Genomic DNA, 25,957 nt, shown 5'->3' with positions numbered 1-25,957 from the left:
GCCTTTCTTTTATACCCCCAAAAATCTCATTTTGCCCCTTGCAGTTTGAAAAAATTTGGCCAACTTATTTCGGTTTATACAAACCGAAATTTTTAAACATGGAAAAAAAAATCGGTTTATATAAACCGAAATAACATAAATGTTAAGAAAAGAAGAAAGATTTATGTGAAAATTTGTGTAGAGCTACTTGTGGTAAATTTAACATATCTCTCTGAATATAAGTCGTATGCTAATGATTTTTAATCTAGTGTAAAAAAGACAAAATTTACTACAGGATTGACACCGGAATTGTTACATTTCATTAAGTATAGTATGAGAAAATCTACCTACAAGTTTGAGAAAAGTTTCTGCTCTGTTTTTATACCAGTACCCATTATTTGGTCAAACTGAACCAATTGGATAGTTAGCCCTCAAAACAAAATTATATTTGTAATCTTGACACCCTAAGCTTTCCAACGAGTGGTCGTTTACTCAAATCGAATATCGTTTAGTATTTCAAATAAATTGTGGAAGTTGTGGGTCTGATGCTGAATTTATGCAGGAAATCTGGAAAAAAAATTGGAACACAAAATTTCGGTTTTTATTAACCGAATTTTTTGAGCATGACAAAACAATTCGGTTCTTACAAACCGAAGTACCGCCAAAGGCAAAAACGGAAATTCAAGGGTAGAAAAGAAAGGCTGGGGTTCGGAATAGAAAACATCTAAAATGATTTTTGTTATGGGTTTCTAGGAAACGCAGTGGCCCAACAGAAACTCACTAAGTCCTCAAGCGATCGGGCTTAACTAAAAAGTTTCTAACATGGGCTTAATAAAAAAAACAGTTCTTCTTTTCGCGTCTTCCGTATTTCTCACACGCCCTCTCTAGCCTTTCAATTTTACCCTCTCGCTACCTTGGGCGCGAGTGTGTTATATGTTTAATTTCATTTGTGTCATTATTTGTTATGTGAGAGAATCTTAAAAGTAAGTAAATTTGTGGAATTAAAAGTGATTAAATAGGGATATCCAAGAAATACATTTAAATTTATAGGAGTATTAAATAAAGATAACTATTTACTTTTCTTAGCTTGTGTAATTTTTTCAAATTGTTCCTTATAAAATGAACCCGAGATTAATAATAAAAAATAAGGTCATGCTAAACAGTGTCCCAGACATTAGTGTCCGGACATTTTCCTAAAAAATAAATAAATTCAAGTTTAGTTATTAATTTAAGGGTCTTATCCAAAACATTAGTAATTACTACATTTGTAAAAAAAAAATATTAAAAAAGATTGTCAACTTATTTCAACTCTTTCGTGATGAAAAAGAAACCCATTTTCAACTCTTCTGTAAAAAAAAAAAAACTCCAATCGGTAATCATCTCCAACGGTAACCAGCTACGGCGGTGGACGGTGGTGATAGCAGCATCACAGAAACAAACAAATCTTCAATTTCCATTCTCCAAAACAAAAAACTCTGTCGTCTTCATGTTCCTGTTGCTATCACCGACGTAGCTTCCTTTCATTCATCAAATATCTCAAAAAGGTGGTGGGTGGGTCCCACCATCACCGAGATATATTACCACTTGTTCATCGATACAATGCTTTCGAAGATCTTTAAAGTTGACACTTCAATTTCCATTTTTAATTATTAGTAAGTATTATTTTATATTTATTCAAATTTATTTGAATTGGATTAGGAATATTCTCATATGATTGAATTATTGATCATTTTGTATTTGGAACATTCGAATAATTCAAACAGAATATGCTTTCATTGTTTGTTGGTTCTTTTTCATGTCTTGTCTTCAGATCTCTATTTACAATTTCTGTTACATGTTATGTTACATTAAATTCATTCAATTGTGTTTTTTTATTAGGTTAGAAGATTTTAAGGATAATAAGAAACAACATTAATTTAACAAAATGCAAGCTTGGGGGAGGTTAGGAGGTTACATAAGACGCGGCGTGTGTAGTGTTTCCGGGCCATTTCTTCCGTTTGGTGGCGCGGTTGATATTATTGTTGTTCAGCAAAAAGATGGGAGTTTTAAATCATCTCCTTGGTATGTTAGATTTGGGAAATTCCATAGGGTTATGAAAGCGGCGAAAAGGGAAAAGGTTAAGGTTAGTGTTAGTGTTAATGGGGTTGAAACTGATTTTCATATGTGTTTGAATCCTAAAGGGGAAGCTTTTTTTCTTCATGCTAATTCACAACACGGGGAAGGAGGAGAAGAACAAATGGAAGAATTACTAGAACAAGATGAAGATGGAACAGAATTGTGGTCTTATGATGATATACAGCTGAGAGGTACTACTAATAAGAGGCAATTCAAGTCGAAAAGTTGCAATTATGATTCGGAAAGGTTGAGTTCTGAGGATCAGGTTGTAGCTGGGAATGGTTCTCGTAGTTCGAGAATATATAGGTTTGTATTTGGGCCAAGTTCTAATGGTGATGGTGAAGATGCTGATGGAGATTTAGTGGAGCGTGCTGAGATTGCAGCCAAGTTGTTGGAGTTAAGGTGGTCTACGAATCTCACTTTTGATGAACTTCCATATAGGGAAAGAAAGAAAACTCAGGGGGCTAACTTGGTCAAAGTGAAATCCAAGTCTGAATCTGGTGAGGTTTTGCGCCCTACGGCTACGTCTCTGCAGCTACCTGAGGTAAACGCTGTTTAATTTTTATATTTTTTTTATTTGTTATATTGTTTTTTGATTCGTAAACGATGTTTAATTTTATTCTCAGTATTGTTAGAGTCTTTACTTCATGAGGATAGGAATAAGTAAAACAAGCAAGGAAAAATTTGTGGAGATTGAAATGTGTGTTCTGTTTTGGTTGTTGATACTTGATACTGATATGTTATAGTTCTTGTTTAGGGTGGAAAATCTGATAGAGTGACTATTAAGATGCCGGTGACGGATTGTGGTATTTGTGATGTTGCGGATGTTGGAAACATAGCAAAGCTTCAAAAATCTCGGACTGTCAATATTGGTCGAAGGGATTGTTCTGTTAAGAAGGTTAACATAAATACTCCAACGTCTGAACAGCTGTCGTCCTTGAATCTGAAGGAAGGAAGGAACACAATAACCTTCTGTTTCTCTACACCTATGATGGGGAAGCGGCAGGTTAGTAATGAATAAATTTCTTCGATTTTATTGGTTGTTGACAAAGCTTACTTCTCTTTGGAAATAAAAAAATAGAATAAGTGAAGAAGAATGGCACTGCATAAAGTAGGATTACAACGATAATCTTGATATGGGAGAATTTCTCACATTCGTATCTAACTTGGATGGTTTACAATATCACTCACCAAATATGATGAAAATCTATCTGAATTCAGTGTTTTCATAAAATCGTTCAGTCTTTGCAATATGAGCTGTTGAATGAAGATTAGGCAACTCTAATTCTGAGTTCATGTTTTGAATTCAATTTGTTGAAGTCAGAATTTGAGCAGTCTGACATTGATCCTTCTTGTATTGTGGAGGGATGTGATTTCGTACAAAATTGAGATGGTGGATTTGCATTTAAATTTACATTTCCTAGAAACTTTGAAAATGGAATCTCCATTTTTTAAGATAATGTAATAATCTTCATAACTTCAAGGCCTTGGCATTTCCCATCTTTTATTTCGCATGCTTTGATATGATCAAGATTGCATATTTGCATTATGGAGGGACTTCCTATAATGTCTCCTTTCGTTTTCTTTTTGTTTATCTTATTGAAATCTCTCAGTTATTATTGTTTCTTTTATATTAGATTGACGCTCGAATATTTTTGTGGAAATGGAATACTCGTATAGTGATATCAGATGTGGATGGGACAATTACAAGGTGAGTATATATCTTAATGAAAAGGAATCTGTTTTCCAAATAGATTTTATATTCGAGCATGTTGATTTCATGTAACAGGTATTCATGTTGATTGACAATTTATGAAATACTATTGTTGAAAGTTCATAATATTACTCTATTAGAAATGTCTTGGTCGATTTTAAGCTGAGAAGGTAAAGTTTCACATATGCAAGTAAAACTGGTTGGTTCTATAGAATTCAATTTTCATTATGATTGTTGAACTCCGGATAGTATAATTGTAGAATTTCAAATTTCTTTTGTTCCTTCCTGCAAGCATTTTTAACTCCAGATAGTACAGCATCCAGATAGAATTCAAATTTCTGCTTTATGATGCAATAATGTTAGTTTCTTTCTCTTGTTTTATGTATTTCAGGTCAGATGTTTTAGGTCAATTCATGCCTTTAGTAGGGATTGACTGGTCACAGTCAGGTGTTGCTCATTTATTTTCAGAAATCAAGGTTTGTCCGTCTTACCTGTGTCCTAAGATGTTTTGATATTACTATAATATGTAAATTTGTTATGTTGTTGAATCTCAAATACATTGATCATAGTCATACAACTGTGTGTGGGAAAGGTTCCTAGACACATGGTCTCAAAACAAATAATTGGTTGCTTTATCTGTTCAGGACTACAAACTTATGACTTATATTTTACATATTCGATCACTCTAATTATTAATTGATGTTATATGACTTTTAGAATGAAAACTGTCCTTTATGGAATTTTACCTTGTCTATTCCACACATCACAGGAAAATGGCTACCAGATACTTTTTCTCAGTGCTCGTGCAATTTCTCAGGCACATCACACCAGACAATTCCTATTGAACCTTAACCAGGTGATACATTAATTTGAAATATATTTATATTTCAACATTGGACACAACGAGAAGACAAAAGAAGGCAGTTTACATTCTCCTGTTTGTTTTGTTATTATACAGGACGGGAAAGTCTTACCAGATGGTCCTGTTGTTATTTCCCCCGACGGACTTTTTCCTTCTCTGTATAGAGAAGGTATCCAGTCAACTTTTCTTTCTATTTATTTTCCTTGCTATTCCCCTTCTACAGTAGTTTTTTTTCTTTCTTCTACCCTGTTCTATTTTTTTAGCCTTTTAAGTTGGTAAAAACGAAACATTTTGAAACTTATATTCTCCCTTGCATACACATCATGTTTCACACCAAGCTACATGTAGTGCAGGTCATATTTTTGTAAAAATGGTTTGTAAGTAAATGGCATTGACAATTTCGATTATAGAACATGTGGTTTTTATTTTCTTTTTCAAAAGCATATGGAATATTTTCTTATTTGGGTTCCGATAACTTGAATTATAGTCGAGGAATATCCTTATACATAGGGCTCCAAATTTTAATTCCCAAGGAAAAACTACATGTCAAGTCACATTGCATATTGACCTTAATTTGCTTACCATTCTCAAAAAAATTTAGTCCTATTATGCGATTCAATTTTTATTGTATAAATGAAAGTATTATTAGACTAATCAAAGAAAGCTTTGAGTCTGGAGTGCCCTGATCATGCCTTTACCATATTTGGGACTGTGATATATATTTTCTTTCATTTTTCAGTTATCCGCAGGGCTCCTCACGAGTTCAAAATTGCATGTTTAGAGGTTTGGTTTCTATTTTCACATTTGACATGATTTAAATATTTTCAGTATAGTCATTGTTAGGTTAAAAAGTTGAATTTTAATGCATCCAGGACATCAGAGCACTTTTTCCACCTGATTACAATCCATTCTATGCTGGTTTTGGAAATAGAGACACCGATGAAATCAGCTATCTTAAGGTTGGAATCGCCAACGGAAAAATCTTCATTATTAATCCTAAGGTAAATGAATCTATCATATTATTTTACAATAAATAAATACTAAAAATTCTTGAATAATGTTCTGCCAAACTTCCATTCTCATGTAGTCATGTCTAAAATTTCAGGGTGAGATTTCTGTAAACCGACGTTGTTTAGACACAAAATCATACACTTCTCTCCATGCTCTCGTGCATGGAATGTTCCCCCCGACAGAATCATCTGAGCAGGTTTCTCTCTCTCTCTCTCTCTCTCTCTCTCTCTCTCTCTCGCATGTGTCATAAGGTTTTGTTTATGATTTAACTTTTTGGGCCTTGTTCTTGCTGAACATTGGTTGCAGGAGGATTTCAATTCATGGAATTTCTGGAAGTTGCCTTCTTTCGAATAAATATTCTAGGATTTTTTGGCATTCATTGCTCAATCATCTTTGTCTGGTGCGGATGGAAGCAGGCTGTGCTGTTCCTTGTAAAACTATATAGGTAAATTTGATTTCTACCTAACACAATATGTCTAGACTCCAGCATAGGTTTTTAATGGTTTTTCAACTTGTTTCCTTTGATAATTCAGAAGCTTTGTTAGGACTTTTCTAGAATGATCTGTTTCATATTCAGCTACTTTAACTTTTCTTCCCTTTAGGAATTTTGTAGGAAGGAAAGATGATTGTATCTAGACTTAGGTGGTTTGAGTGTATGTAGTCAATGACAGACACACTCTCCGGGATTTCGGTACAACTCCTCCACGACTGCGCTATGGCCGTTATGTAGATCCACTCTACCATGGAGTTTTGCGTAGCACCAGACATCCGCTACACCATGCACCTCTGTGAATACGGCCGCCACCACTGCTATTGACTACAGAGGTTTGAGTATGTGTGGAGGAGACCTGTAGATTTAGTAGTAACAAGAGTAGATCAGATGGAGCACAACCTAATGGCTACAAGGGAAGGCTGAGACAAACTATAGGTGAAATTAAGAAGAAATACTTAGATGCTAATTGTGTGGCTGTCAACATAATTTATATGATAAAACATTATGGCGTCGTTTTATCTAAGTATCTGACCTTACATAGTAGGATAAAGCTTTGATTGTTGTTGATATTTCTGTTAGATGTGTATAGTGTGCGACTAATTTTGAATACGCCATACACCAAAATTAGAACTTACACCATAAAAGATGATTTTCATGTACTGGTCTTAATATCCTGGACTGGACTACTTGTAAAACAGTTATGCATATTAAGGCATTTGTATGCCAGCTTTGCATCCACGTACATGCTTCTTCATTTTGATAAACATTGTTCATATAGGTGATGTGTTGCTAAGCTCCATGACAAGAGCACCATTCTGGTGTTAATTAACTTGTGCTGGTGGATTGATTTATTGGCAATTTGAACTGCATTACATGGATAGAGAATTCATGGAAGTACAAACAATTAGATAGTATGACAGAAAGATAACAAACATTCATAAAAAATAGAGGGAAATAGATTCCCCTGTAATTGTGTTGCACTTTACAAATCGCAACCGTCTGATATGGATGAATGGTCAAGGGCGTCTAAAATTGATTGTGTAATTTGAATTGTTCGATCTCAAATCAATAACCAATATTGATTATTACGTGAAACTGTATGGTACTTTTTGTTTTTGTTACTTTGATATAGGTATGAAGTTTCCATTGCGATGAATAATCTCCGTCGAGGAACCTGTGACACACAAGGTGAATTCTTTCCTTCCAACCGAATTCTTTCCATACAAGGAGTCAGAAATCGAACACTTGACACCTGCTTAAGGGGCCCAAGATCTTTTACTTGGACCAATTCATTGTTGGTAATTGTATGACACTTTTACTAACGGGAATTTGGGTTTGAAACCGCGGGAACAATGGAGCACCTATTCTCTCATCAGTTAAGAAAAAATAATGTAAAAGTAAAGATGAAATGAAGACAGACCAAAATTTAAAGGCATATGCTTATTGTTGTTATTTCTGTCCAACTTTTCATTCATTACTACCATCAACTTTCTTTCGTTCATCTTATTATCATACACACAATCAAACTCATCTACATGAAGACACTACAGCTAGAGGCTTCAGATGGAACAATACAAAAATAAAATGAAAAACACATTTATAATGATTCAAAACTTGCACATTAATGAATTGAAGCCGAATTAAAACTCTTAATTGAGAGATTTGTTGCGCATATAATCCTATCCGGTTCAAGAGATGTGATACCGGGTTTATACACATTCAAAACTGGGAAGAAAGAAAAACAAAACAAATAATTTTATTTTGTGATTCTTATGTTTAAGTGCTTCTCTACGAAGTGTGCAAGGTTAACAAACTCTTTATCATCAATGAACCCGTCGTGGTTGGAATCAACTGACTTCAAGACCTTGTTACTCTTCCACGAAGCAAAGTGGCCACCGGTGATCCTCAATACCTCACGCAACTCATCTTTGCTTATTCGACCGTCACCATTTGTATCGAATGATGTCTTTAACCATTGTTTAAACTGTTGCAGAGTCATTACGCGCTTCCCATCACTCGAAATATTACGCTCAATAAAAGCCATAGAAACAACAATAGAGTTATTTTCCTTAGCTGCGTGTATATGTTGTCTTGTTGAATATGAATGCAAGTTCCAAACAGTGAGATTGGTATTTATATTGCCCCGCTTAGTTTTAAGTATTATATAAACATGTTTGCTAAAAAAAAGAGTATGTTAAACATGCACCAATAGCAATATAATAATATTCACAAAGAATCAAAGATACGTACACGTAGGAATGGAATAATTAACATGTCTAGTTGCAACCATATATAATATAGTATTTAAAAAGTATATGTTATAAATATAAACGTTCCGCGGAATAACATGAACAGTAGCAATTTCTATAAATAAGAAATCCTAAAAAACATGTCCACTAGCAATGTAACATGCTTTGTGGGAAAGCAAGAATATGTTATTATTTTTTCTTAAGCAAGAATATGCTTTTGTAGTAGTTTAGGTCATAAATTGCGGTGGATTTGCATATTCGAATGACCTTAGGAAGAAACAAGATAGAGGTCATAAGTTGCTTCCATTTGCGTGCTTATTGTAAGCGCAGCAACACAAAATTACTCGTGCAATTGATAGACGCGCGCCTATATCTTGGCCTGACTGATAGGCGTAGGATGAGCTCAACAACACAAACACTGATAGGCGCAGTTTGCGCCTATTTTTACACACACTGAATCTTGAAAATGGTAGAAAATGGATATCGGAGAAGATAATATTCACAATATATTTTCAAACTCAAATGATTGCACAAACAGTGTTTTATACACTTGGTTACTTGACACTCTACACAACTAACATACTAGACAATAGTCAAATCTTAACTAACTTAACTAATTGTTTAACAAACTAGAAGTTGTAACTATCACTAATCACAATTACTTGTTTCTCAAGCAACCAACATGAATTAATTTCACTTACAACACTCATGTTGATGTTTTTTTTTTGTTTATAGGCTTAATTGCATTTGTTGGTCCCCATATTTTATTAAACTTATGAAAATAGTCTCCATATTTTAAAATTAAACTTTTTGATCCCCTCTATTTTATATATATTTTAATTTTTATCCCAATCCATGCTTTCCTCTAAAAATGATGATTATTGGCGTCTTAAAATGTGATTTAGGTCTATTTGGATTGACTTATTTTTGAGTGTATGCAAAATGAATTATGCAAATAAATAAACTTTTATGTATTATTTATAAGTTTGTTAAGACATTTAATTTTATGAAATAATAGCTTATGAAGATATAATTTTTACTAGCAAGAACTTATGAATTATCATAAAAGCTACTACCTCTGTCCCTAATTATAAGATACAGTTTGACAAAAATGTACTATTCATTTTGACCGTATTTTTTTAATAATATATAAATGTAAATATCAGCCAATAAGATCTTGTTCAATTTGTTTTAATGAGTATTTTCAAAATATTAAATTTTTATAATTTTTACTAATAGACAATTAAAGATATTAGTGATCAAAATTGTGCATTGGCGTACGTGCAGTGGTCAAACAATGTCTTATAATTAGGGACGGAGATAGTAATTTATTTGCATAAACTATTTTTTATAAGCTCAAAAATAAGTTAATCTAAACGGACCGTTATTATCTCCAACATTGAATCTAAAGATGAAATATCACATTTGAGACTAACATTTACTTTTTTGGCATCAAAAGTCGTTAGTTTTAGGGAAAAATTATGAGTTATGATCAAAATTGTAACAAATATGAAAATAGATGAACCAAAAAATTTGATTTTAAAATAGGGAACTATTTTCATAAGTTTGATAAAATAAGATCGAGAACAAAAGTGTAATTAAACTTTATTTTTAATATTGTTATTGTCTTTTTAATATAGGTAAAAAAAAAATACACAATATGTAATAATTAGGCAACGCTTTTAAAGTTTAGCCTATTCCTGCTATCAGCCATGCTTTTTTTAACAGTGGACAAATTGAGTTCGATCTTCATTGATTTCATTGTATAAAAAGGATCAATATTTAGATATCCAAACTACAAATTGTAGATTTTTTATTCAATATTAATATTATGAGGAAAGAAGAGAAATGAATTGAAATTCTCATTATTGTTACAATTGGAGTAATTACATTCTCTATTTATAGAGGGGAAGATATGTAAACTAAGTATTAAGCACTAGTATGTAGCTGATTAGTGCCTAATCTAACTAGCAGACTGATTCTGTTTATGTGGACTAGAACTATCCTTATCTTCTATATTTGAGTGTAATAGTCCCCCACAAGGTGAAGGCTGGTAGATGTCTAGCAGATTCAACTTGGACATAAGAGTGTTGAATGGCTGAGGTAGCAGGGCTTTAGTGAAGAAGTCAGCAACTTGATTTTGAGAAGTAACAGGGAGCAATTTCATAACACCTGCTTGCAGCTTTTCACGGACAAGGTGGCAATCGATCTCCAAGTGCTTGGTGCGCTCGTGGAAAACGGGATTGGCTGCTATATGTAAGGCGCTCTGGTTATCGCAGTAGATGACTGGAAGTTTAGAGCATTGAATCTGTATGTCCTTAAGCAGATATAATATCCATTGGAGTTCACAAGTTGCAGCAGCGAGGGCTCGATACTCCGCTTCGGATGAGGAACGAGAGACTGTCAACTGTTTCTTTGTCCTCCAAGATATGAGGGACTTTCCAAGGAAGAAACATTAGCCAGAAATGGACCTCCTTGTGTCAACACAGCCTGCCCAATCAGCATCTGAGAATCCTAAAATGTGAAGAGAAGAATCTCTTGGAAAAAACAAACCACGACCTGGGCTGTTCTTGAGATATTTTAGGACACGAATTGCTGCATTGCAATGATTAGTAGTGGGCTTAGAGAGAAACTGACTTAATTGTTGAGTCACATAAGTGATATCAGGTCTGGTTGTGTTGAGATAAATGAGACGGCCAATAAGTCTTCTATAAGCAGGAATGTCATCATAAGGAGTGCCATTGTCATGATGAAGCTTTATAGATGGTTCAGATGGTGTAGAAACAGGTTTGGCGCCTAACAAACCAGTGTCATTCAACAAATCCAAACAATAATTTCGTTGGCAAAGGGAAATCCCTTGCGTGGAATGTGAAACTTCAAGGCCAAGAAAATATTTCAAGGTGCCTAAATCCTTGATTTGGAATGAATCATGCAGAACAGATTTGATGTGTTGAAATTCAACTAAGGAAGTTCCAGCCAAAATAACATCATCAACGTATACTAACAGAATAGTGAAGGAAGCATCGGTTTTCTTAATGAAAACTGAATGATCAGATGATGCTTGATGATATTGATGTTGAAGAAGAGTAGAAGTAAGTTTCTCATACCATTTCCGGCTGGCTTGCTTAAGACCATAAAGTGATTTGAGTAGCTTACAAACTTGATTTGGCTTGTGAGGTGTGACACCAGGTGGAACAACCATATACACATCTTCTTGGAGTTCACCATGTAGAAAAGCGTTATTAACATCCAATTGATGTAAAAACCAGTTATGAATAGATGCTAAAGCTATGACAAGTCTCACAGTAGTAACTTTAGCAACTGGTGAATATGTTTCGAAGTAATCAAGGCCTTCAATTTGGTTATATCCCTTTGCAACTAACCGTGCCTTGTACCTTTCAACTGTCCCATCTGCATGATATTTAATTTTGTAGACCCATCTACAACCAATAGGTTTCACATTTGGTGGAATGTCAACAAGTTTCCAAGTACCAGTCCTTTCAAGAGCAGCAAGTTCAACTTTCATTGCTTGTCTCCAACATTCATATTTGTTTGCATCAGTATATCCCTTATGGAACATCATTGATATTATTATGCCACAAAAGTAGTAATTATAGTTAATAATAATAATAAAGTGACCCCTTAAATCTAGGAGTAATAATGGGAACCACAAAAGAGAAATGAAAGTTCAACATTGGACACATTGCTACATTAAAGAGTGCAATATTCAAATAAAGAAACAAAATGATATAGTCTATGACATAAAGAGTGTCAAGGTTCCACCTATAAACCAGCTGCAGTGTACATTATGAGCTGCAAAATCAGCAGTAGATACTTACAATCTGCGAAATTGAAATAAATTAATCATATCAAAACATCTGTACACATTGAGCATAGAAACATATCAAGTAAACACCAAAAAACAGTAGCCACACTTCAACACACCAGATAGAACCCCTTAGTCAACAACAACTATATTACACATGGAAATGGGAATATATTCTAATGTGCACATATAGAGATCAATATCACATAACTATATTACATAAGTACTCTTAACTTAGACAAAAATCAAGCGAGAAAACTATCCAAGAAAGTATGGTTGAAGCCTAAGTCAATTCAAAACAAGATATTATCAATTTATAATCAATTCAAAACAAGATATTATCGATTTATCATGACAGGTATGTGGTGCAATCTAAAAGTTGCAGAAAATGATATGTCAGACACTATGGGATCTCCTTTCATTACTCTACATATTGAACTTATGAACAAGCTAATCATTGATCACATCACAAGTAATAAGTACTTCTACTATAGCTTAACCACAAATAATAAGGAACTCTACTATAGCTGAACATGCTCAAATATACTCTCAACTCTTACGACAAGTGGTGCACGCCTAATCTGACCATTTTACTCAAATACATAGAAAGGTTCTTCGATAAATAAAAACGGCGTTCAACTCGCCCAAGTGATTACAATTTACAAGTCTTCTTAATAATATTAATAATAATTATCAGTTATTTTCAATATTACTACAAGCTATCCTAAACTAGAAACTAATTCATACTACACCATGTCTTCAAGTTTAGTTCAATCCTTATTCTTTCTACACTTTTTTTTTTATATCTATTTTCGCCTTATTTATTTTTCCCGAGGTCCCTAACATTTTGAAAACAACTCAATTTCCATTCCCTCTTTTTGTACACCCTTTGCCTTCCATTATCTTTTGAGCAACATGGAAATAGTCGGTTCAATTATCAAATACATCTTTGATCTATCCAAACCATTTTAATGTAGTATAACAAACACTAATCAGTCAAAATCCCAAAATCAAGTTAAAAAATATACAATTTGCAAGATCTAATTTCATGAAAATATATTAAGCTAGTAAGAACAAAACTATCATCTATGAAGCAATTCAGGAACAAATATTGTGGAAAAAACAAGAATCACAGAAGCCCCTTAAACTATGATTTATACTTTATACCCTAGATAGTTTAACCCCAATTTATACCCTAAATTGTTTGACCCTAATTCATTTTTAAAGAATGCTTACCTTAACAATGTGTTTGAGCGTGAGGAAAAGATTGCAACGAGGAGAGAGAGAGAGAGAGAGAGAGAGAGAAAGAAAGAAAGAGCAGAACGCGGCGGAAGCGATGACGGTGGCAGGCAGCGGCGGTGACGAGATGGAGCAACAAGGTGAGAGCGTGTGTTTGAATTTTTCAGAAACAAGGAAACAGGGAAGAGAGAGAGATTCATATGTGTGCAGTGTTTTAAAGAAATAAAAAATAGAATTGAATGTATAAAATGGATGTATAAATGAACCGTTAAAAAATGTGGTATATTTATTGAAGCAGTTAGATAACATTTCTGAAAAAAAAAAAAAAAAAAAATTAAATCTTTTATTTATTGAAAGAATCTTTAAGATTTTTTATACTAAATCTTTTATAAAAAATCTTCAAGATTTTTCTAATAAATAAAAGATTTAGTTTTTTTTTCAACTTATAAATACTCTTCCTTCACTGAGGTTTCTTTCACTACAAGCGAACACTAACTCTTTTTCACTTCCTCGTTTATCAACTCTGTGATCTTCATCTCTTACAGCTTTCATTACATTCTTGAAAAGAGTGATGGGGTAATGTAATCTTCTATGTTGGTTTTTTTTTTTTTTAGTTTCTGCGCCGTTTTTATATTTATATTTATGGTTTCTAATTCCGACTAACACTCTTATTGTTTCGTATATTTAAAGTGAGGAGATTCACGTGACGACTAATCATGGGGAAACCTTCAGAATGACGGTGCAGGAATATGATACCATCTATAGTATCAAAAAAAGGATTTTAAAAAAGCATAATATCCCACCTGATCAACAAAATATAATCTTGTTTGGTAAGAAGCTTGGTATGCCTATAACATTATGAACTCTTTGTATTAAATAGGCAAAATTACACTACATGTTATTTATCTTATTTTTTTTGTAACACTTTGATCCTTTATCTTTTTTTTTGTAACACTTTGGTCCTTTATCTTTTATTTGTAACACTTTAGTCCTTTATTTTTTTTTATTTGTAACATTTTAGTTCTTTTTTTGTAACAGTTTGGTCCTTTATCTTGTTTTATTTGTAACACTTTGGTCCTTTATTTTTTATATATAAATAAGATACGGATCAAAGTGTTACGAAAAAAAAATAAAGGACCAAATTGTTACAAAAAAAAAGATAAAGGACCAAAGTGTTACAAAAAAAATAAGATAAAGGACCTGTAGTGTAATTTTGCATATTAAATACTCAATTTAAATTGAAATTAACTGTATTGTTTGTTTAATATCAATTTAGATTCTAGACCAGGTGATGTATCTAACATCCCTAAGTTAGAAGATGCCAAATTTGCCGGTAAAGACTCTCAAAAGTGTACCTTGATATTGACAGAGGGTGATTCTGCCAAATCCCTTGTTGTAAGTCGTCTATTACTTGCAACTTTTTTTTTTTAATCAATCGCTTCATTTTTGGTATTAGTCTTAAAAAGAACTAGGTTAGAGACTCATACATCGTACGGATTCATTGTCTTTTATTTGATATTTAAGTTCGTTATTATGTTAACATAAAAAATCATGTAGAGTAAAATATTTAAAAATGTGTTATAAAATATTGTTGAAATATAATTAAAACTTTCTTATAAAACTATTAAATTAATAAATTTATTTTATTAAAATTATTTTCCCATGGTATATTTTTAAATAACGAATTTTTATTAAAACTTTTCCTTCACCGCTCCATCAAACAAGTGAGTGTGTTACCAACCAAAAGGGTACGACTGTACAAGCTGTACCCTAAAACCAGTTACAATGCAAATTCCTCAAAAACACCAAGAATGAAGTTTTTTTAATACAGAATTGGTTTTGCATTGTTCACTAATAAAGGTGAAGTCTAGAGCAGGATGTGATACATGAGTTTGTAATAAAGGTTAATCCACATCCTACCATAATTTCCGGACAAAACGCAATTATATTAGCCAAATATACCATGTGAGTTTTTTTTTTTTACTCAAAATATACCATGTGAGTTAAATAGCATCACTCTTATTAAAATTGATGAGAACAAATTAGATTTTTAAATAGTTAGTTTTTTTTTTTTTAATTTATTGTTACGTGCCAGTATCATATGGATAAATTTGGAGTTTATTTTTCATGATATATTTTTTATTATTTTATTTAAGATGATGGGACTCACCGTAGTCAACAATCGAGAACATTATGGTGTCTTTCCTCTGAGAGGAAAGCTTCCCAACGCAACTAGAGCATCAATGAAAAAGGTGTTGAAAAACAATGTCATCAACAATTTAACAAGAATTCTTGGCTTAGTTTGTGACGAGAATGTCCTTGGTAAGAAGAATGGTGTTGATATAAGGAAGTCTCTAAGATATGGCCGCATACTTCTTATGATGGATCAAGATCATGATGGATCGCACATTAAAGGATTGGTGATTAATTTAATACATAGGATGTGGCCAACACTAGTTCGAACTACAAATTGTCAGTTTATCTATCAATTCACTACTCCAATCGTCAAAGCCACTCATTCTAAATCAGATATGGTTAAATCATTTTACACCATTCAAGCTTTCGAAGATTGGAGAAAAGATGAAAATGATGTGTCAAGTTGGACAACTAAATACTACAAGGGATTGGGTAATAGTACTGATCAAGAAGCGATTGATTACTTTAAAGAGATGGATAAGAGTATAAATATTTTCACCTGGAAAGATGAATTGGATAGCAAAGCAATAGAGGTTGCCTTTGACAAAACAAAAGTTAAAGATCGAAAGGATTGGATCCTTAGTTTTCAGGTATATAATGTTCACCAACATTTTGAAGTTATAGTTTTGACAATTTTATATTCATTCACACTTTTTTTTCTTTGTTTCCAGTCCAACAATTATTTGGATAGAGATGAAAAATATATACGATTCAAAGACTTCATTGATAAAGAATACATTTTATATGCTAAAGCAAAATTAAGAAGAAACATTCCATCTATCATGGATGGCCTTGTTCCTGCCCAAAGGAAAATTCTATACTGTTCTTTTAAAAAGAATTTGGTCAAAGAAATTAAAGTGAACCAATTTGTTGGTTGTGTCTCATGGGAATGTGCATATCATCACGATGAAGAATGTCTCGCCCAAACGGTCATTAAAATGGCACAAAATTTTGTTGGAAAGAATAACATCAATCTTTTGAAACCCATCGGTCAATACGGCAGTTGTAACTTGGTGAGCTGAACCTGTTTTAATTCTTTGATCCTTTTTATTGGTGTTTTTAGTTAACGGGAAATGGGAAATTATTGTGGTAATTTTTAGGTGCTCTCCACCGTTTATTATTATTTCACTAATTTTTTATTTTATTTTTTTGCTCAATTTCACTAATTATTTTAGTAACAATAATAATTTCATCTTTTCAGGCCGGTAAAGACCACGCTAGTCATAGATATCTAAACACGGAACTTAGTCCTGTTACTCGTTACCTCTTCTGCAATGATGATGATAAAATACTTAACTATAATATGGATGAAAATGGAAAGACTATTGAACCAAAATGGTACGTTTTCTCTCCTTTTTTATGTTTTGTATAAAGTAAGAGCACTATACATATATATATATATTAATTATTTATGGTATTGCCTAGGTTCTTGCCCGTCATTCCCATGGTTCTTGTCAATGGTAGCCAAGGGATTGGAATAGGCTGGAATTCATTTGTTCCAAAATATAACCCAAAAGATATTATTAACAATATAAAACGCAAGTTCAATGGTGAATCCTTAGAAGAAGATAAAATGACTCCGTGGTATAAAGGTTTTAAAGGCACCATTGTGCGAAAAGACAAGGGGATATATCATATCGATGGTTTAGTAACCCACGGAAAAGGATACACCTACCACATAAAAGAGCTACCGATAGGGACATCGATTGAAGGTTATAAAAAATACCTAAAATCTATATCTAAAGGGACGGCAAAAAACAATACTCCTCTCATTAAGGTAAATGACTTACTTAACATTTATATCAATTTAAATTGTGTACTTGTTTTAACATGTGAATTTGTTTGCTTAATTGCAGGAGTTTGAACAAATAGGAGATAGTAGAACGGTTGGATTCCATATCGAGTTTATCCAAGCTCCATCCAAAGATGATGATTTAATTGAAATCTTAAATTTGAGAACCACAATTTCAACTAATGATATGCATCTTTATAACAAAAGAAATCATATAGAGAAGTTCAACTCCGCAGAAAAAAGTACTAATTAAATAGCATCTACCTTTGTAATGAATACTTATTTTAAACTACATTGATTATGTGGTATCTAATGTTTTATATATCCTTTTTGCAGTTCTTGAACACTTTTATTATGAACGATTGGAGAAATATAAGAAGAGATGGGTGAGTTTGAGGAAAATATATATAATTCTTTTGAAGTCTGTATTTATTAATTAATACATACAAACCGAAATGTGCAAAATTATATGCCATGCAGGATGTCATGTTGCAAAACATTGAATCTGATTTGATAGATATGGAGAACACAAAAAAGTTTGTAATGTTGGCCAGAAGTCGGAAATTTGGTTTTTTGACAGAAGATAGCAAAGATTTGCGAAAAATTTGTATGGACCACAACATTGCTGCTGATTCTATCCAGTCTCTTTTATCTTTACCTTTAAGTGCTTTTTCTAATGAAGGGTTAAAGAAAGTTGAAGATAAAATACAAGAGAAGGAAGAGGAGAAGAATGCTCTTTTTAATAAAACGGAAATTCAATTGTGGAAGGACGACTTGGACACATTTGAAGAAGAGTGGCAGAAAGAAGAAGCAAGTTGGAAAAGTGATACAATGTCACAAGCATGCCCAATTTGTGAACCGCCAATTAATAGCAATGCAGATATGGGCCAAGAGTTATTGGGCCGAGGCAAGAGAACGATTAAGAAGCCTGGTCACTTAAATGCCTTCTATTTAGAGTAAACCTTTATTTTGGTCCCTCGGGTGTTGTCACATAAGTCATTGAATTAATGAAAATGATAAAAAAAAAAAAGGTAAATTCTTAACTACCCATCCCAATGAATTGGGTAGAGTAGCCCATCTGACTTGTCAAAACCATAATGGTCAAACTTCATTCCACTTAAAAATTTGTGTAATTCTTAATATTAGTAATGTATTTTATGTAATTGTATTTTAACCCCTTTTACATTAATGTTCAATTTTTTTATTGACAACAAACTTTATGTTTCCAAAGCATTTTTTTTTTACGAAATGTTTCCAAAACACTTATTCTCCCCAACATTATTTTTGCATAACACATTTTTTTTATAAGCTTTTTTCTTTTAATAAACTTTAGCATATCACAGTATAGACTATTTATTTTATGAACAAACAAACGGGGCAACGCCCCTTTAGCATAGGACAACATTATTTAGTCCCCTACATTCTTCACCTTTCATTATTATTATTATTATTATTATTTTCCGGATCCTCTCGTTATATTATTGTTGCCGTAAGTAAGTTGCAATAATTCATTTAAAATTATTAAAACTATGTAAAACAGGTTAATTGAAAGATAATTTTACGCCACCAAAAACAAGAAGATAATTTTAATCCAGCAAATTGAAATGTAATCCAGCAATTTAATCTCTCAGTCAATTTACTCAACTTTACTATGTTCGCAAGCTTTCGTTAACAAACTTTGCTAAACCCTTCAATACTGAGAATTATATTAATTGTTGAACGGCATCGATATCACATTAGTCCCTGTGGAGACGATAAAAATATACTTACTTTTGTACTTCAACAACAATCATATGATATGATAGGAATACTTACTTCATCAAGATGAAATTCAACATAATAAGTTCGATACTTGATCCGAAAATAATTAACGTACTTCTCTAAGTCAGTTATTGGATTTGGATCCAATGATGCTATGTGTTTAATAACAAAAAAAAGCATTGATAAACATAAAACGGGGCAAGAATAATTAGTTGTAACATATAAAATAGAGATGAAAGCAATAAAAACATTTTAAACAACGTAGCACAAGTTGAGTTTCTCTATTTTGATGATTCATATTCTCAATGAAAACAGTAAACACGTGAAACTGCATCTATATATATAGATGAAAGGTAGATGATATAAGACTATATATTGACGTGTTTTTAATTAATAATTTTATTTAATTTAAAAAATGAATATGAATGAAACGAGAAAAAAAATCAGTTTTTGTATAAAACAGGCTAAAAAATGCAGATACATATTTGGTTTTGTAGATGGAAACAAAAAAATGGTTTTTGTTTGAAGAAAGAAAAATAAAACGTGTTAAGTTTTAAAAGTGTACATTTAGGGTGCGTTTGATTTGTAAAACAACAAGGACTGGACAGAACAGTACATGACAGAACAAAATAATACAGGACAAGACAAACTTGTACCGGAAAGATATATGACGATAATATTTTTATATTCGAAAATAAAATGGGTATTTTCGTATTTTTTATAGTTATATTGTGGACAAAAAGTTGTCCCGTGGTTTAGTGACGGACAAAAAATCTTGTTTTTGTCCTGTCCCTTGCTACCTAATTTGTTCAGTCCCATAATCAATTTCAAATCAAACAGAGTACAACAAAAGTTGTTCTATCTAGTCCCCTATTTTTTAGCAAATCAAACGCACCCTTAAATGATGTTGATTAGTTTTTGGTTACAAAAGTATTCTAATATAATTGATATGGCTTAGTGGTAAGTTTATAAAAAAATATAACTAAAAGGTCATGAGTTTGAATCTTGGTGAGTATTTTTTTAACATTTTGATGTGAATTATTAGGGTTAAATTACGTTTAGCTCGGAGGGCATTACAACTTTTATATATATAAATATAATAACATTTATTTTCTTGGAACGGACTCATACACTAGTTAGTCAAAAAAGAATTAAAGACATGAACCGCTCATAAATACTCAAATATATAAATCCCTTAAAGTAGGATGCATGAGACAACATAGGAACAATAATAATATAGTAAAATGCAAGAAAATAAATAAGTCTAGCAAGTTACAGCAAAACAACAACAACCAGGTTGTACTCGACTAAGTGGGGTCAGCTACATGGATCAAACGACACAATACATCGCAAGTAGAAATGAGCAAAAATGTTTGTTATTATGCTGCATTGATAGTTTGAGAACTCTTGATTCCAATCTTCTTAATGTATGTTTGGTAAAGTTAAAAATCACGGTAGAAACCAACGGTTGGAGAGAAGCTACAACTAGTAGAGTTGGGAAAAACGTACATTTACTTCACCATCATGTTTTTTCTGCAACCCAACATCTTGTGTTTACCGATGCAGTAAGTCATCAAATAGTAGACCTGGTTTCAGTTGAAAAAACACACCATCAAGTCCAAGAACTAGTATTAACTCTACAATAAAACTCGGATTACGAGCCTTAAATGAATTCAAACAGAAAATCATAACATATACTAGTACCCAATAAAAAGGAAATAAGAAGCAATAAATCTATGAGACTGTTCTAGAACTCATAAACCTATCATTTTGTCAAACACAAATGGGTACATGGAAAAAATGCAAAGCAATTATTAGACATGACATATAATTAACATTTTATCAAACCAGTAAGGGGAGCTGAATGCAAATCTGCCAGAAACTTTCAGGAGAGATTTTGGCTTCTTTGCAGGTCAGACAAACAAGTGGTACAAAGAGAAAAACAAAAATTTAATCTATTAGTACGAAGAACAAAAGTCAATCTATTAGTATTAAGATCCATCAACAAGCAGCACTGGAATCCAGAGAAGACATGATTTAAGCACATCATTTATTTTGTGCCCAGGTCCTTTGTCACGTGATTCAAGATGCACACATGTTCAACAAGCTAGAAGCTTTTTCACAAGTTAGGGAGCTAGAGTTTATCTCAAAGGTGTGAAGCATCACGAGGTATAAGTTAACACTAACTAATCTTATATGTGATTCAAGACGCATACATGAGCAGCATGCACTCAAACACACACATTCATGAAAACTCAATTTCATTACCATTATACACAAGTTTCTGTTTCCTCAAAATATAGGTATTAGTTCTTTATTTGTATCTTCTTCAACATATAAGAATTATTTCCACCTTCCTTTCCTTTCATCAACTTTCAACGTATAAGTATTATTTCTATCTTCCTAAGAACCTCGTCTCTAACAAAGTACAGTGATTCTAGTAACCAGTGGTTCAAATTCTCTTATTCTTTGGCTCACCATTTACAGATATTCTAGATCAATCTCTTTATATACTATAAAGCCAAATTCAATTTACCAATCTCATGGAGTATGGTTAGTGTGAATTACACCAGAACTAAATAATATGAAAAAATGATTTATAACATGATGTCATCTGTGTTTACTTTAACTCTATTTTGTGGAATTGTAAGAAGAATAATTAGAATTGTATAAAGAAAAATCTCATAGAGAAGCAAAACGATTAAAGCATTTTTGTCAAAGTAATGATGTCTAATCGAAATTTATAAGTTTTGTGACAAGAAGCAGTTCCAGTCTTTTTCTCATGGGAGGTTAGTGAAATTCCCCCTTTTCTTTATATAACTAACTCACTCTACATGTGAATTCTCCCAATCCCTTGCCAACTCAGCATCCCCTAGATCAATGTGATCAGATGGAAATAATTTTTTTTACACACTCTAGGGATATTGCGAGCGCCATACTCTCCCAAAACACAGACTTCAGGTTTCTATCACGCCCATCAATATCCCAATTATTTTTTCTATTTGTGACATTCTTTGGTAGATATATCGGTTAGTTTATAATTGTGTCGGATACACCTGTGTTATTTCCCTTTTTCCTCCCCTTCTAATTCCTTTTTACATTTTAATAAATGGTTTCCTTTCACACCACCCGGCCATTGTTGGTTTATAGACTTAAACTTATTTAGTTTCTCACAACTTCAACCATTTATGACAAAAGATCTTTAATTATACTACTAGATTTGATTTATCGGTCATCTAGAATATTATGATAAATTCTTATCAACCTCATGGCTAATCTAAACATTTATACAGTTCAGGACAAGATTGTTTATCTTTTGTTAAGAAATTTATTTAGTCATGCATTATGATAAGTATGAAATTTTGGGATCCTTAATTCATTAGATATCAAATCATAGAAAAATGCTAACTTCCAAGCAAAGCATTAACATTAAACACCTACAACTCCCAATATGCAAACAAAAGAACCTTAAAAACATTGACTTGCTTGCAGATCTGCTGGTAACTTTTGCTTTCCACTTTCATTAAGAACCTTTATCTATGAGCTAGAAGTTAATTCAAACTAGTTGTACACGTGATTCAAGAAGCACACATCAACATGCCTACATGGATACACACATTTGTTTCTGTAAATACGGGTTTAGTAATTTGTCAACTGAAAGTAAGTTATTATAACCAGAAACGTTGTGGGAATTAGAAACAGAGAAGGATTGAAAAATAAAGTTACTAAACCAAACAATCTATCTTTAAAAAGTTGTTGAATGCACCTTTCACCTTTTTTATATTTGATGTAGTCAACCTTTGCCAAGGGTGAATTTTGAAGCAAAAAGTGCACCATTCCGTTAGGTATAGTTGTAGGTCTAGAAACTGGATGCGTTATTACTTTCAGTGACTTTAAGTTAAGCAAGGAAGGGAGCTTAACCTTCAATACATCAGGAAAGTTGGAAAGAACCTAAGCAATCAGAAAGTATTAGGATCAGTTGCAAGTCATATTTTTTAAAAAACTATATAAATACAATATAAAAAGTAGGATTAATGATACAATATAAAGTACCATAAGAGTAGTTGAAGTGATGGTCAACGATTCGATATTAGCAAGCTCAACCAGCAAGTCGAGTATGTTTGATTGATTTCTCCTCTGCAAATTGCAATAACACACTACATCAAAATATACATGTTTGATAGAAGAGAAAACGCTCTTGCTCCCATAAAGTTTATGAATATAATCATCAGCAGTAAAAACAAAGGTATGAAGACTTGGAGCATGATATAACTCAATTCCAAAAGTGGATCCGGGAAAGTACTTATAAGGTTGACCACGATACAAATGTATAGTTAAATTGCCAAGATTGGTACTTGAAATGCGAAGGCTTTGTCCACCCAAAACTACACAACTGCGAACCGTCAAAGTATTCAACATGTTAAATGTGGAAAAGGGCTCGACATAACCATCATCACTGCGACGAAAGGCAAAGTACTCCAGAGACAGAGTAGTTAATGCTGGCAAACACAGAGAATTTGGAAATATTTGTGGTTGGGCCAAGTGAAACATTTTACCGTAGAAAGCTTTAAGATTAAGAGACGTTAAACTGAGACATGAAAAGTAAGGCGGGATGCATTCAATAGTAGATACAACTAGTTTTAAGTGTTTGATATTGTGTGAAACAGCATCTTTTAAAGTCTTTTGGAATAGGTCAATGTTCCGAATGTCAAAACAACTTAATGTAAGAGAGGGAAGATTCTTCCAGACATTGATCCATCTTTTGGACAAAATGGAAGTTTGAATGGCCTGTTTGGTGTTCAAAACAGAGAGTATGTGAAGGAGAAGACAATCGCTCAAGTCACTGATCCTATCCTGTTCATTCTGGTTGTCCTTGCGTTGCCTCTTACGTCTCACCATTGTTGTCTGAGAAAGAAACAAAGAGTTCTACAAGAAAATGCAAATGGGAGAAGGAAAGTTTTGTTAGTAGGCACATGGAGGTTAATGAAATGAAATTGATTAGAGAAAAAAGTATTTAAGAGAACAAACACACACACACACAATATAAGGCATTGACTTGTTGCATATTAACAATAATAATCTTACATCCACACAGCACACACAATTAAGCATGTCATCATGATTACATCAAAACATGCACTACATTATTCTTTCATTTTCCCTCGGGAGGGAACCTAGTCCTAGATTAAATATACAAGTGAGTTAAATAAAGCATTACATTCTCTGCACAACCATACAAAAACAATGATATTTCATGTTTTAAATTGCATTGGATTTAAAAAATAAAAAAAAAATACTACTTTTGTGGTTGTTTTGTGTGTGGGGCAAAATAGCAAACAGTTGGCAGGCAATGCAGAAAGGGAGGGAGCAAACAACAATGAAAAAGACTTCAAGGGTGCCGCACAGATCTTAGAGAAAACACTCAGTTTACACCCCATTATATAACTTGGTACTGTCCTCATGCATTCACATTGAGTAAACAGTGTAAGTCGCAAGAACAGAACAAAATCAACAAGTGAGGGAGAGCGAGAGGGAGAGCGAGAGGGAGAGACGATTGACAAATCTTACCAATCGGCGGCGCGTTACAGAGAGTGGGAGAAGAAGAAGAAGATGGTTTCACTAACTTGCATTAGATTTAAAAATAAATAAAAAAAAAATACTACTTTTGTGGTTGTTTTGTGTGTGGGGCAAAATAGCAAACAGTTGGCAGGCAATGCAGAGAGCAGCAGCACAACAATGAAAAAGAATTCAGGCAACATACAGATGAAGAAAACAAAACAGCAGTAACAAGAACATAACAAAATCACTCAATTTCGATAGGAACAAAATCAACAAGCGATGGAGAGAGAGGGAGAGACGGGGACAAATCTTACCGATCGGCGGCGCGTTACAGAGAGGGAGAAAGCATCGGCGGCAACGGCAAGAGAGTGGGAGAAGAAGAGGAAGACGAGAGCGGCAAAAGAATGGTTAGTATTTTAAATCTATCTCTCGTGTGTGTCAATCGGCTAATTCAGGAAAGAGATTCTCTCATGTGAGTTTATGGTAAAAGAAAATTTTTAAGCCATTAATTTAGGATTTTTGTCAAAAATAAATAATAGAACATAAATTATATTCACCAAAAGAAGAAGAAAAAAATTTGAACATCCGATCAATCTATGTGATTTTCTTTCTTTAATTAAAAAGAAAAAACATTCTAATACTTTGAAATTTGCTAAATGTTACAAATATTTAATGACATGTCAATTTATATATTTAATAATTTTTTTAAAAATTGCATACAACTACAAAAAAAAAAAAAAAAAAAAAAGTATATAAGGGACAAAAATATATTTCCTGATGGACAAACATATATTTAATCCTAAAAGTAAATATTATACATATATCTATTTTTTTATGTATACATATATCTAAGAGAAGGGGGCCAGGTAATTTAAAGTTCGGTTACGAAGTAAATAAATTCGGATTAAGAATTATTTCACAAAAAACCGAACTTGAGTTTTTCCGAACAATTATAAGCAGACTATTTTTTTTTGTATTAAATAAAGTGGTAAATCCACTGAAAATAAACTCACATAATTGTGAGATCCCGAGTTCTAACCCGGGTCACGACGTCTGACCTAACAATTTCGACATTTTTACCAGTTGAGTTAGGACTTATGAGACTATAAGAAGACTATTTTTTGTTTTGGTTTACAATAGCTGGGGATATCGAACACAAGA

General features: G+C 32.8%; 3 protein-coding genes across 8 annotated transcripts; 2 read left to right on the top strand and 1 right to left on the bottom strand.

Annotated features, from left to right (window-relative positions):
- Positions 1–1,233: 1,233 nt before the first annotated feature.
- LOC123897925 (phosphatidate phosphatase PAH2-like) lies at positions 1,234–7,602 on the top strand. 6 transcript variants are annotated; one of them, XM_045948786.1, is made up of 12 exons: positions 1,234–1,631; positions 1,858–2,638; positions 2,852–3,100; positions 3,732–3,805; positions 4,200–4,284; positions 4,578–4,664; positions 4,767–4,839; positions 5,410–5,453; positions 5,543–5,671; positions 5,776–5,877; positions 5,988–6,126; positions 6,295–6,912. In XM_045948786.1, exons 2-11 carry the CDS (start codon positions 1,904–1,906, stop codon positions 6,033–6,035), a joined length of 1,626 nt encoding a protein of 541 aa, XP_045804742.1. In that variant the 5' UTR covers positions 1,234–1,631; positions 1,858–1,903; the 3' UTR covers positions 6,036–6,126; positions 6,295–6,912. The 6 variants fall into 6 exon arrangements, with proteins under 6 accessions (XP_045804742.1, XP_045804733.1, XP_045804711.1 ...); XM_045948777.1 differs by having other exon boundaries at positions 1,273–1,631; positions 6,284–6,912; XM_045948763.1 differs by lacking the exon at positions 6,295–6,912 and adding an exon at positions 7,307–7,602 and having other exon boundaries at positions 1,319–1,631.
- A 5,983-nt stretch (positions 7,603–13,585) lies between these two features.
- On the top strand, positions 13,586–18,436 carry LOC123894194 (DNA topoisomerase 2-like). The gene is made up of 9 exons (XM_045944118.1): positions 13,586–13,628; positions 14,765–14,883; positions 15,645–16,274; positions 16,356–16,697; positions 16,886–17,022; positions 17,110–17,461; positions 17,541–17,718; positions 17,813–17,862; positions 17,957–18,436. The coding sequence occupies exons 1-9, from the start codon at positions 13,586–13,588 to the stop codon at positions 18,434–18,436; spliced, it is 2,331 nt and encodes a 776-aa protein (XP_045800074.1).
- A 1,972-nt stretch (positions 18,437–20,408) lies between these two features.
- Positions 20,409–25,207, bottom strand: LOC123898021 (F-box protein At5g03100-like). The gene is made up of 4 exons (XM_045948868.1): positions 25,111–25,207; positions 23,291–24,163; positions 23,011–23,188; positions 20,409–20,823 (listed from the first exon to the last, which is right to left on the bottom strand). Exons 2-4 carry the CDS (start codon positions 24,134–24,136, stop codon positions 20,792–20,794), a joined length of 1,056 nt encoding a protein of 351 aa, XP_045804824.1. The 5' UTR covers positions 24,137–24,163; positions 25,111–25,207; the 3' UTR covers positions 20,409–20,791.
- Between the last annotated feature and the right edge of the window lie 750 nt (positions 25,208–25,957).

Source organism: Trifolium pratense, linkage group LG1 (genome assembly GCF_020283565.1).
Source record: "Trifolium pratense cultivar HEN17-A07 linkage group LG1, ARS_RC_1.1, whole genome shotgun sequence".
In the NCBI taxonomy this organism is placed as follows: Eukaryota; Viridiplantae; Streptophyta; class Magnoliopsida; order Fabales; family Fabaceae; genus Trifolium; species Trifolium pratense.
This window is presented reverse-complemented; position numbering and strand designations above follow the sequence as displayed.

What these genes read in the sequence shown, in the direction of transcription:
- LOC123897925 (XM_045948755.1), top strand. Translation starts at nt 1,904, where the DNA reads ATGCAAGCTTGGGGGAGGTTAGGAGGTTACATAAGACGCGGCGTGTGT. An exon ending in TCCTATTGAACCTTAACCAG is followed by an intron (nt 4,665 to 4,766) that starts GTGATACATTAA and finishes GTTATTATACAG; the next exon opens with GACGGGAAAGTCTTACCAGA. An exon ending in TCTTCATTATTAATCCTAAG is followed by an intron (nt 5,672 to 5,775) that starts GTAAATGAATCT and finishes CTAAAATTTCAG; the next exon opens with GGTGAGATTTCTGTAAACCG.
- LOC123894194 (XM_045944118.1), top strand. Translation starts at nt 13,586, where the DNA reads ATGACGGTGGCAGGCAGCGGCGGTGACGAGATGGAGCAACAAG. An exon ending in ATTCTGCCAAATCCCTTGTT is followed by an intron (nt 14,884 to 15,644) that starts GTAAGTCGTCTA and finishes ATTTTATTTAAG; the next exon opens with ATGATGGGACTCACCGTAGT. An exon ending in AGAAATATAAGAAGAGATGG is followed by an intron (nt 17,863 to 17,956) that starts GTGAGTTTGAGG and finishes TATGCCATGCAG; the next exon opens with GATGTCATGTTGCAAAACAT.
- LOC123898021 (XM_045948868.1), bottom strand. Translation starts at nt 24,136, where the DNA reads ATGGTGAGACGTAAGAGGCAACGCAAGGACAACCAGAATGAACAGGAT. An exon ending in TCACTTCAACTACTCTTATG is followed by an intron (nt 23,189 to 23,290) that starts GTACTTTATATT and finishes CTGATTGCTTAG; the next exon opens with GTTCTTTCCAACTTTCCTGA. An exon ending in CTACATCAAATATAAAAAAG is followed by an intron (nt 20,824 to 23,010) that starts GTGAAAGGTGCA and finishes AACTGAAACCAG; the next exon opens with GTCTACTATTTGATGACTTA.